The sequence below is a fragment of the Trachinotus anak genome, unplaced genomic scaffold, assembly GCF_046630095.1.
Source record: "Trachinotus anak isolate AG129_WGS33_773 ecotype Australia unplaced genomic scaffold, CSIRO_AGI_Tana_v1 ptg000004l, whole genome shotgun sequence".
Taxonomy (NCBI): domain Eukaryota; kingdom Metazoa; phylum Chordata; class Actinopteri; order Carangiformes; family Carangidae; genus Trachinotus; species Trachinotus anak.
Window position 1 is genome coordinate 10,309,607 of NW_027273855.1, and position 12,419 is coordinate 10,322,025.

Sequence of the window (12,419 nt, forward strand, 5' to 3'; positions counted from 1 at the left end):
TTCACACCATTGTGCTATCTGTTTAATAAGACGTCCAACCTAATGTGCAGGTGGTACAGCAGTGTAGAGAAGAGACTGCACAATGGTATTAATGCTTTAACAGGATTAGTATGCTAACCATTTAGCTTGGCTTGTAACAATCACTTCTCCATGGACATTCGGTGAGGTTTATTTAACTTAATTCAAGTACTTCTGTTATATTTCCACTGCCACTACCAAATAAGTTGTTTAAGTAAGTTTTTTTTTATCCAAATGTTATGTATATAGTATGTAGGCCAATATGCTAAGTGTATAAAGTGGATGTGAATGTAAGTTTTGTTGTTTCTACATAGCCAACATTAGCATTAATACTTACCAGTCTAGAAGAAATTACGAAGTCAGCATGAAACTTCATTCCTTCACTCGCCAAGAGCTGTGTCTAGTGGTGGAAAGCAACTTCCTTGTTCTGTTGTTCAGCTGGCCTTGACGTGGCCGACCCATCTCATCACTTTCTGATACCGAGTCACTATAGAGTCCAGGCTGCCCTGACTAAGTTGCTGGTCAGAGGGCATATTATAACCTCTTGTGTTGTAAAAGCAACATTGTTTGATCTGAACAGTCCAAAACCAAAATGTATTCATTTTACCATTGTAGAAAACAGGTGAAAGCAGCAAATCGTCACATTTGAAATGCCGGAGCTAGCAAATGCTTGTTATTGTTGCTTGATAAATGATTTAAATGATTAATCCACTGACTGTCTCAGCTTTAGAAGGCCCTAAATAATAAATTCTAAACTAGAAAGGAAAACACCTAATGTGTTATCTTCTTTGTCAACTGTTCATTCATGATTCTCATGCACTTACAGTTATTTACAGTTCACAAATACACAGTGGACTTCTCATTTAAAAAGCACACAGGTTTTATTGCATATCAATTTCATGTATAAATTCTTCATAGCATTGGAAAGATTACATTTGGTATACATTGCTATTCTACAGAATTAACATCGGAGTCATATCTTTTCAATGAAATTTCTCTAAAGTACATCTTCAATAATCACAAGCATCAAAAGAACTGCAATTTCAGAATTGTTCAATATTATTCTACAATCCTTTATTGTTTTTCATTACGTCTTCTCCCACAAGTCTTTACTATGTCTTTCAGAGCCACCTGTCCAAACATCTGTAGGGCAGTCAAGAACTTGAAGTCAAACCTACTAACCTAACCACATGTACAATAAGTGCATCTACGGATTTATTTTTTCTTTTCTTTTTTTCTCTTTTTTTTTTGATTTGATACACATTTCACAAATGGACATCATTATGACTGCTAAACACGTCATGCACAATATCTTTTTTTTGTTTGTTTTCAATAAACATAACGGAGGCGATATACAACTCAGATTCAAACAAAACAAGCACCATCCATTTAAACCCATATTTTTCAATGATTTTTTTTTTCTTCAGACAAATGCACCATTGTTTTTCATTCTTTAAAATACTATACAGTTAAAAAGAAACAATATGTATATTTTTACCTTCTCCTGTAACAGTGGGGGGAAAACAGCAACCATGTTCTATTATGCTGAAATATATTTCAGCAACCATCTGCCAGAATACTTTCTGAAGTTGGCAAAATGGAATACTTCAATGCCTTCAATTCCTTTGCTTTACACAGCGCGTACTTATTACAGTAGTCCATGACATGAATTACTACATATAGTCAACCTAAAAACTCAGCGACCCAAGTCTTTACATTTTATAACCACAAGTTGGAAAACAATGTGTTTACCATGAATGAAATCTCATTCAGTAGAATTGTAAAAAAAGACTTCTGTCTTTAGAAAAATGAGATGATGCAGCAGTCCTAGCATCACACTACCACCTGCTGTCGTGAAGAAAAATTACAGTGCTTCCGTTTCAGATTTTTCTTTTTTTTCTCCATGTCGAGCACAAGTTGAAAGTTAAACTAGTCTGAAAATTTATCTGTGTTATAAGCTTTAGAGACCTAAGCCTGATCAATTTATGGCTTAGACCCACATGGTTTAAGTGCTAGTTTGAAAATACAGCATCAGGCCTAGTTCTCAAAGTCCCAGTACGCAGGAAGGACAAAGGCAACAATGATCAACAATACTCAAGCCCCCGCGCCTCCTGCAGCTATCTACAGTTATCTACAGTAAATGACTCATGCCCGTCATGGCACAGCTACTTTGTGGACCACATGGAATGAGTTTTCAGTATGATCAGAAAGAACAGGGAATATACTGTAATGTTAAACTCATGATCAAATGTTTCTGTTTTCCCCGTCCAGAATCAACTAAACATTTTCTTTACATGTGTTGCCGGGACTGACCAGCAGAAATATGATGTCCATTTTAATACTATCTGTGGTTTATTTTACTCTCTTCTTTTGGTTCTTTGTCTTCCTTCTTGCATGACCAGATGTTCATGCAAATGTGACTGTGTTTTTGACTTTTGGACCATAAAATTAAATACTGGACATTTAATTTTGAAAAGGGTTTTTGCTGGATACACTAAATCTATCAAATAAAAACAAGAGGGAAAGGGAGCTTGATGTGATAGAACCAATTTAGATTCAATAGTGTGACAATGTAATGCCCTTTTTCTGACATTCATTGTGATTTTGAACAAGACACATTCAGTATACTGGGTTATAATGGTTGAACTGAAACAAAAAAACAAAAAAAAACCAAAAAAAAAAAAAAACACTACAGGACTTTACAATGCCAAATAGGATCTGAAACTAACTACAACTATCTTTCACTATAAATAAAAACAGTTAATTTCATGGGTTCTTTCTATTTTGGCACACTAACGCATCAAAACCAGAGATTCAGAATCTCCCCCATGTTCTGATAGGCGTTCATTCCTTCAGCAACAAGAAAAGAGGGATAAAATGACTTTTCTTCATTTTCACTCCTCCAGTCATGACAAAACAACCAGAAATAAATACATACACACACTTCTGAAATCAAATATATAAGAGCATAATAAGAAAAAAAAAATCTATGACAGCAAATGCAAGCCCCTTGGACATGAAATGATTGTCAGAGAACAGAACATTTTCTATGGGTTATTTGGCACATACCACTCTCGCTATGAACATCTAGGTTATTTTGTACATCATATGACAATATCATACAATTTTGGTCCTTCTCTAAAATAATTATATTAACAATTTAGCACTGTGGTGCCTACAAAGAAACAATACTGTGGTATCTAAGAGGAAAGTAAGTAAATAAAATTAACAAAGGACGATAAAATAAACAAGCAGAAAGAGACTTCCTCATTTTTTGAGTATTATTTAAATTCGTTTTCAGCATGATCAAATTGGGTAACCAATTACAATGGCTAGTGTCCCAGATAGCTCATTAAAATCACCAGTTGCCGTGCACATCTGCACCCTGAACATCATTCTCCATTTAATCACTGAAAAATCAAAACAGTCTACTGGAATTGTCATTTCCTCAAGTAACATTTAGTGTGGTGCTATTGTTGATTCTGCACTTACAACTGAAACAAGATCAGTGAGTGAGTTGCCCATGATAGGTGGGGAAAACCTGGAGACAAGAGTGCACACGCCTACTATGTTCCTGGTGAAACAGCACCACCTTGTGGACATGCAGTGCTAATGCAGTGCTGATGCTGCAGTGCTTGTAGTAGGTGGTGTACACTAACTTTAGAGACATAGAAGCCATTAAGTGTCTTTATGAGAGCCTTATGCAGGGTCTCTGTGGTGCTGGAGTGAGCCTTGTGGACTTGGGGAGGATCAGAGTAATGCAGAGTTTCAATGCTGTTGAGAAGCATTCATCATGTCCTTCACATCAACAGGAGCTTAGCAGTGCTTTCTCTTTGACAGAGTCTTGTGAGACCCCTCACCTAGGGACAATCTCTACCTCCTCTCTCTAACACACACACACACGCATGCACGCACGCACGCACACATACACACACTCACACACACACACACACTCACAAATGAACACATGTATCCACACAAACACATTCTTTCTATCTTGAATGTATGTGACACTGAATTCTCCTCCTGGATTCCACGTCTTCTCACTACTCAGGTCCACTCAGTCTCACATTTCTATCCATTTGCGAAACTTATGATCCTCCTACTCTTCCTCCCACCTCTTCTCTCTCTTGTCTAGATGTGGTTGAGCGGGTGAAAGCTGCTCGTCTCAGACGGTCCACCTCCCATGCTCAGCCAAGCGTCCAGAGAGTTCTGGGAGGGCGCGTGCAAAGGGTTGTTCTCAGAAAGAGACAGCATCATTGCATAAGCCTGCGGGAGAAAACAGGCTACTTTTAACAAGAGAAAACTACATGGTTCAATGTTTTGAAACATTCTTTTAGTAACATTTCACTACTTATCCTGTGACCTGTCAAGAAATTTCAGGACGATTTTGATTTTTTTACAACTTGGTCTTATTTCTGTAGCTTTGGCCAACGTTTCTATTTATTCTAAGTTATTCTTGACACTACAAATTGTAAAATTGTAATGATGTTTCATTAGAGTGTTTTAAAACTGAAGATCAAAGAAAAGATAAGAGCAGTTTACAAGGAATATTACAGGGGATATGTTAGAAGGTTACGCGAGAGGAAAGATGTGAGGGGTCAAGACAAGGTGCTTTTTAGCTACAGTTTCACCCACTAGATTAACAACCTTTTCTTTTATCAAGAACCTGAGCATGTGAAAGGATCCATCTCATCCCTTATCTCTGTATCCACGATTCATTTTAGTTCCTCTCAGAACATGTTTTTCCTGTCCCTCCCTCTTTTAGTGGACATCCAAAAGCCAGTCACATACCTGGGTTTTAGCCTGCCTGTACAATGTCTCTTTCAATGCCTCCGACTCTAGTGAGGTGTTAAATATGTCTTTAACATCAAAGGGTTGCTCGTCACTGGCTGCTTTACGTAACCCATCCAGGCTCTTGGGAAAGCTGGGCAGACCCTCCAGGTCCAAGAGAGAGCCCTCCTCCTCTATACACCTGCACACCGAGGGATTGATGGATGGCAGAAATATGGCAGTATGGATGAGTTGGTAGATGGATGGATGGATGGACGGATGGATGGACGGATGGATGGATGGAAGGAAGGAAAGATGCAAGGATGGGATAGATGAAGAGTTAATGCAATGGATGGGGAAGGAAAATTTAAGAATGTTTAGGTAAAATAAAAAAAATGAAGAGAAGAGAAAAGGAGAGGTATGATTAATAAAGGGGATAGACAGGTAGAGGGAATAAATTGGGAGAAGAAAAAGGAGAAAAGGGTAGGAGCAGAAACTCACCTAATATTAGCTAAAGTGAAGTAGTGACTTTTTTATTTTATTTATTTTGTGTTTTACCTCTGTCCTCAGAATGTATTGTTGTTCTGCATGGGCATTAAGTTTGAATGAAAGGGGCGATTTCTGTTAAAAGGTTTGTTTGTTAGTAAATATAATATATGGTGGCTACGCTGGCTGTGGTTTTTAAGTGTAGATTCAGGCAAAGGGTATCTTGAACCCTGACTTGTGGTTTTCTGTGTTGTTAATAAGATGAATACCTGCGAGTGTGTTCATAGCTCATAGCCAATGGAGCTGTCTCTGTCTCTTCTTCTTCCTCATCCTCTTCATACACTCCTGTCGTCACAGGAGACGGGGACTCGGGCGCCTCATCATGAGATTTCTCTGTCAGGCTGCCTTCCTCCTCCTCCTCATCATCGCCCTCCACTTCCTCTTCCTCTTCCTCTAGCCCCTGGAGCCCTAGCTTGGAGTTGGACAAACTGTGGCTTGGTGGGCGCTCCTCTTCAGCCTGGTCTGATCTGCAGAGGGATCAAAGGTCACAGCAGGGAGGAAGTGTTATTAATGTTTGTCAGTATTTCAGAAACCACTGCCTTTTTCCTGCAGCATTAGTGACATTTGAGTAAAGTTGTTTATCCAGTCTGTAGTGCTGCATACTCCTTGTGGGGAAAAAACTCAAACATTGTTACAAATGCAAAAGAAAACTTTCTCAAATAGTGAAAGGCACAAGAAGTAAAAGTGGATATGAGTGTGCGCAGTCTACGTAACCAATCAGAAGGGGCATAAGGGAAAAGAAGCTAGGCAGGATTTTGGAGAGAAAGGAGGAAAGATGTATAGAGGAACTAAAAAAAGTTTGTTTTAGTTTGTTCTCTGGGGTCTATGTCTAGTCTGGAGCTGGGTGGCTATTACCATTTCCTGACCAGCTAAAGACATGACTCATCATGGGCAGAGAGAGAAACATAAATAATCTGTTGACAGCATGCACAGTTCAACTCCGGTGTCCACACAAACAACATGGGTGCTGACAGTGTGTGCTCAAACGGCCTACACATGATTAATTGGGTAGCTCCTCAGAAACAGAGCAGGAGATGGCTGGCTTCAGACTGGTTCCTCTACACTGTAATGGTGGAGCATACTTTGTGTGACTGAAGGAAGACGATGGCTGATCTGCAAATAGGCTATCAGCACACCACCATTATGACCTGCCATCTGTACATTTTCCAGCCAGCACCCCAACTCCCCCTCCTTCAGCCCCAGACCACGATGTCATGGCTCATGATATCATTTCCTCTGGGATGGCAAATTTACCCCTTCCATTTTTTGCCACACAGTGGACATTTATCAAATCAGACAGGATTACCTCTGGGAAGGGGTGCACAGGGACAGGATTGGGTCACACACAGTGGGTGGGTAAATGCAAGAAGGGGGACTTTTGGGGGGGTGGTGGACTTCTCCTCTTTCAATCTAGATTAAATATCACCATAATCAAATTGCAGAGCTGTTTGGTGGGGAAAAAGTCCATGCCTGTGTACAGAGAAAGAAGCGTGGCTCTGACATAGGGGGCCCTGGGTTTTGTCATTTAGTCTAAACACGTCAGTTGGGTGTTTGTGTTAGCGGGCTAGGGCTATGGGTATGGCCAGTGGATGGGGGAAGAGCTCCATCATCAGTGGATCTCCTAGATAAATGCCTCAACCCGAGTTCCCCTCAGGGTCCAAACTGCCAGTCACTGAAGCCCAGTCCCAGACGAGGAACCAGCTCCAACTTTGGATTTATCCAAACCATAGAGCTCAAACCATGGCCTGGGCCCTTGTTCCAGCCCTAATTATGACCTGGATTGTGGTCCCAAGGAGACAGATACCTCTTAATCCTTCAGCACTGCAGTGTTGGAAACATCCATATACATCTAAACCCCCAAACTATTTTGCCTGAAACTTCCCACCATCAGACCAGCAGTGCTGCCTCAGCTTCTGACGTCCCCAGCTTGGAAACTAGTCAAACAAAGTTTTCATGTGAAAACAACAGCTACCAGGAATTTTTATTTTGACTGGCTATGATGTTGAAAAAGGGGTTTTAAAGAAGGAGAAACTACATTGCGAGGGCGGTTAAGAGCGATTACAGATAGTCATCCATGAATGTGTGTTTGCATTTGGCGTTTGACTTCAGTCACTCAGAGGGAGAATAAACAGTGGGCTGTCTGGTGGGAGGACAGAAAGCATAACACTTAGTCTGAATTACAGATATTAAAATGTCAGGCCAGTTTGTTGTGGATGAGACTCAGTATTGATCCCAGATGGCAGAGGGGCTAAATTGCCACTAGGTCTGCTGGCCATAATGCGTGTTGACAAGAGGGAGGGGGGATGATGGAGGAAGAGGCAGACAGAAAGTGAGACTACCAGAAAGGAATTCACATCACAAAGAGCGAAAATAGAGTAGAGTGTATAGAGTCAAGAAAAGAGGGCAAACCACTGACAGAAAGAGAAAAACATTTCATCCTCCTTTTCTTATGCGACACCCTCTTCTCATCTGAGACCTCTGAAGTTTCCCACCAGCTGTGCTACTAACACTGAAAGCATTTTAAAGCGGAAGGCTGACCTTTTCATTTGTCGACCAGAGTGACTTTTGGGTTTAAAATAGACCAGGTATTCTCACCATTTCACAAGAAACTTATGTTTTTAAGAGTGCAGAAAAAAACACACACCATGATCACTTCCGTCAGAGTTACTGGTAAGCAGATAAAGCTTTAGACATGTCTGAAATGTATCAAACTGGAAAAACTTTGATTGCTCAGATGGACTGCTGATGTACTACATCATACACACAATTTTAAATAGGTTTTAAGTTGTATATCCATACTAAATCAACCTGATTTTTGAAAATATTGTCAAAAAAAAAACCTTTGCAAAAAAGAAAATGAGAGGTGACTCACAGCTGCAAAAGTTAAAATAAAAACAAAAAAAATAAAAAAAATAAGTATTGCATCTTTGAGGAGAACATTTGTTTGTCTTTCTTAAGTTTAATTTGCAGAGGTGTCGAAAAATTGCAAGTGAATTAACTGTTATTTAATGTAATTAACTGTAGTAGGGAACTGGGACGCAGCTCTGATGTTGGTGTTGTTGCCAAGCATCTTTGAGCCACTAGAGAGCACTGTACATCAAGTACTAGCATATATGCTGCTGTAGGAGAGGGAAAGGGGAGAATGAGGGGGCCACAAACATAAGATGTTGCTGTTGCTTTTACTTGGTCAAAGGCTGTGTCTTTCAACATTTCCATACCTGTTATGACTATATGTCCTGATAAGATGAGATGGATCAAAAAGTTCATTAAAGTGAGGTCATTTGGCAGATCTTACTTCTTTAAAGTTTGGTTTGAGGTTAAATTTAAGACGATGTCGGGGTAAGAATTAGAGCTTGGCATGAAAAGTAGAGGGGTAGGCTCCTGGATCAAATGTAATCACTGAAGGCCTTAGCAAAAATCTTAATACAAATGTGGTCTGTGCAAGTGTGTTTTTTTGTTACCTCTTATCCATGGAGCTGGAGGCCTGGTTCATCTCACTGTTGGAAATGAAGTTGCGGATTTCCGAGAAGTACGAGTCCTCTTTCTCATCTAAAAGTGCATGATTGTCTGGCTCGGAGTTTGGCGAGGAGATGGTGGTTCCTAGGTTGGAAAGCATCCCGGACTGTTGGCTCACTGTTGGGGAAAGCGTGCAGACATACACATCCACACACACAAACACACACGGACACGCACACCAACCACATATACATACACATAACCAAACACAGAGGGCTGATTAGTTTGATGATCATCAGACATACATAATAGATGAGTTTAAGGAAAATGCAAAATACCATGAGGGTTATTATGCACATAATTCACATTTTAATATTATACCAAAAGCTTTTTTTTAAAACTCTGCGAAACTGGGTTGAAAATATTTTTTTTTTACTAACAGGAAAATGTTTATGGAATTTTGTGTAAAGGATAATCAGTGGCAAAAGACAAAAGACAAGCCTTGTAACATTGTATATGGTTGTGGCATTTGCCATCTTACTTTTACATAACCGTCTTCTCTTATTCCCAGAAATATAAAGGGGAATGTCATAGTTACATACTGTATCACAGGTAACTGCAGACATGCATTTTTTAATGCTAATTTGCTATTTTAGATATGTGTGTTTGAGAAAATCAGAGACTTAGAAGAGGACTGTGTGACTCTCTCCTGGAAGAGCTGAAATCAACTTCACAGATTAAGCCTCCATTTTTTTTTCTAAAAGACATGTTTGTGTCTTACAGTATCAGGGGCTCTCGCCTTGACTTCACTGGCAGCACCCAGCTGAATATTCAGGCACTCTCAGACACAGGAGATGCCCAGTTTAACCACAGTCTTCCAGTGCTGGCCAACGTGTAGCTAAACTCAAACCTTACTTTAGACCTCATATTTTGGTGACATTTATAGGTTTAGAAAAATATTTTCCCTTCATGCTGTTTTAATTCTGTTCTCTTTCTTACAGGTTTTATAACATTGCTCTTGGATATATCTCAGTGGTATTTAAAGGCAAAGGATGGTGTAATTTACAAAATATAAGAATATCCATGTTTATGTTTAAGTTAAGGGTAGTACTGGAGTGCAGCATATAACATTTTGAATAAAAGAGAATTTACTCAGTGTTTTCTCAGTCTGTACTTTGCAACTGATACTGAGTAGTTTTTGCAGATGCTACTGTTTACTTCAATTTAACTCAGAATTGGGAATCAGCAGTGTTCTCGTCAAGGATACATCAGGAAACATCTGGTCACTCTGCCACAAGCAGCTTGTTTATGAATTGCCTCCTATTAACATACTCAAAAGTCAAACAATAGCATTCTTTGGTATCTGAGAAATTTAGTTTGTACATTGGATGTCACAGCAGTTTACAGCTCTACTGGGGACAAGCTGCATAAGTACATTGCCTTGTGTCATTAGGGTGTCATTTTGAATTTAGACATGTCATCACAATTGTGAGGCACAGATCACTTGGATGGAAATGCTCAAACATGCAATCACTCAGTTCAAAAACTTTGTTTTCCATTCTTCCAGAGGGGCCTACTTCCATGATGGATAGAAAAACGCTGGCTTTGGCAATGCAGTGGGAAAAGCAAGTGTGAATACTTTAATTAAGTGGTTTTCCCACTTTAAATCATTCACAATACCAAAATAAACATTTATTGAGGTGAAGATTTAAAATTTTCCAAATGGGTAATGTGAGCTATTCATTATCCAGTCCATTAACATCATGCAAAATACCCAGTCCCTGTTTAATAACTACATTGGAGTTCTCACAGCCTCACTTTTCTCAGAGAATACTGACTCATGGATGTCGCAGACTGACCAGGAATGTTCTCATGCTCGTGCTTCTTGAGATGGCGGTCGAGGTTGGTTTGCTGACCAAAGCAGCGGTTGCACAAGTGACACTTGAAGGGTTTCTCCTTGTTATGGATGTTGCGAACGTGGCGTTGAAGATTGGATGAGATGCTGAATGAGCGGTCACAGTATTTACACCTGCCAAAGGACAACAGATGGATGTGGTTTAAAAGAGAGGTAGCGTTGCACAGTGAGCAAGGACTGCTTTTGACCCTGTAGAAAAGCTGGGTTCGTGGTTATTTTACTATCCACAGGTTGAAGTAACCAAGAAACTTCTTGAAACTCACATTATTTGTTAAAAAAAATTATTGGATTTTGGTTTGGTCTTAGACATTTGTATGAGAAAAACTTGAAAATTGTTCACTGACTGGATTGATGAGAATAACGGAAATGGGTTGTGCAGGTCAGAGTTAGGGCTCTAAATCTTTATACTGAAACTCAAGACTTAATGAATGGCACTGATAAGGCCAGTATTGGAACCCAATACCAATTCCACAGATTGTATAGTTGCATCCCTCATTTTGCACCAGGATTAGAATAAAACACAGATAAATTCTGGTATATTTTAACAAATAAAACTAATAATTCACCCAAGCAAAACCAGAATAAAGTCCCACAAAAAAGTACCAGCAGAGGAATGTCAAGTGTGGAGGATAACAGTGAGGTAAGCACACAAAGGGAAATACATCAATAAAAGAAACTGTGGGAGTAAAGCGCCTTTCACAAAGATTAAGTGGAAACTGAACTAGAATACAATACAATACAATACCTGTAGGGTTGTTCCCCTGTGTGTGTCCGCAAGTGTCTGGTGAGGTTTGCTGAACGAGGGAAGATTTTCCCACAGTACCTGGCAAGTGAAATAGATGGATGAGAATCATAAAAAAAACATGTAATCTATCTCGGTTTGACAAATGAATCTATCTGTTTTTTTTCTTACCAAGAAGAAGACTGCTCCTTTTGTTGTTTTTTGTTGTTGCCATCTCTATTACTGGTCTACTATACTACAGCTACACAGAAGGAGGTCAAAGAAAGCTGGAGCTCAAAATGCCCCAATGTGTTTCCTTCATATTTCTTACAAGAGTGGAACAGAGTGGCTACATGTCTCTCCTCTCTAATAAGAGGCTATGGTTATTGTTAGTGTGAAACAAACAGGAATGTGTGAATCCCACTGTTTTATTGTTGCTGTCTTCCATGCCATTTTTACACCCACAGATTTGTATTAGAGCGGTGGGATCAGGAGGAAGTGCATGTTAAATGCATGTGTATTACATTGCTAAGATGGTGCCCATTAGAAAAACAAATACAAAATTGACTTATTTTGTGGCTAATTTTACACTGTATAACTCAGTTTTAATTAATATTAGAAAGCTCATAATAAAAATAATTTATTTGATAATTGAATTAATATGATTAATATTTAACTATTAGAATTTATTAAGTTGGCTGGTTCTGAATTAAGTTTTGTGAATTGCCACACACATGCCCTCTATTGATCACTGATACTAACCTGCAGGCGTAGCGCTCCTTGCCCTTGCGGAGGATGGCCTCTGAGAGGGAAGGTGGTGGTGAGCGGAAATTGAACAGTGGATGAGCTGAGTGTTGCAGCGAAGTGGGCGGCGCATCAAGTTTTAGAGCACCAAAGCTCTCCAACTTCTCAGTCATGGTCTCCATGGCTGACATCTGAAGGGAGGAGCATGTGGAGATGGCAAAAAACAAAGAGGGAATAGGTAAGATC

The 12,419-nt window shown here is 39.5% G+C and overlaps 1 protein-coding gene across 9 annotated transcripts in view; it reads right to left on the reverse strand.

Moving 5' to 3' along the window:
* Positions 1-880: 880 nt before the first annotated feature.
* prdm16 (PR domain containing 16) overlaps positions 881-12,419 on the reverse strand; it is a 181,039-nt gene continuing 169,500 nt past the window's right edge. For 8 of the 9 annotated variants that reach the window (XM_071475777.1, XM_071475776.1, XM_071475778.1 and 5 more), the window contains 7 exons: positions 12,192-12,364; positions 11,454-11,531; positions 10,653-10,822; positions 8,799-8,970; positions 5,547-5,804; positions 4,813-4,993; positions 881-4,287 (listed from right to left, as the gene is read on the reverse strand). In XM_071475777.1, the coding sequence (XP_071331878.1) occupies positions 4,153-4,287; positions 4,813-4,993; positions 5,547-5,804; positions 8,799-8,970; positions 10,653-10,822; positions 11,454-11,531; positions 12,192-12,364 (1,167 nt within the window). In that variant the 3' untranslated portion in view covers positions 881-4,152. The remainder of the gene's footprint in view (positions 4,288-4,812; positions 4,994-5,546; positions 5,805-8,798; positions 8,971-10,652; positions 10,823-11,453; positions 11,532-12,191; positions 12,365-12,419) is intronic. The other variant, XM_071475781.1, reaches the window with a different exon arrangement.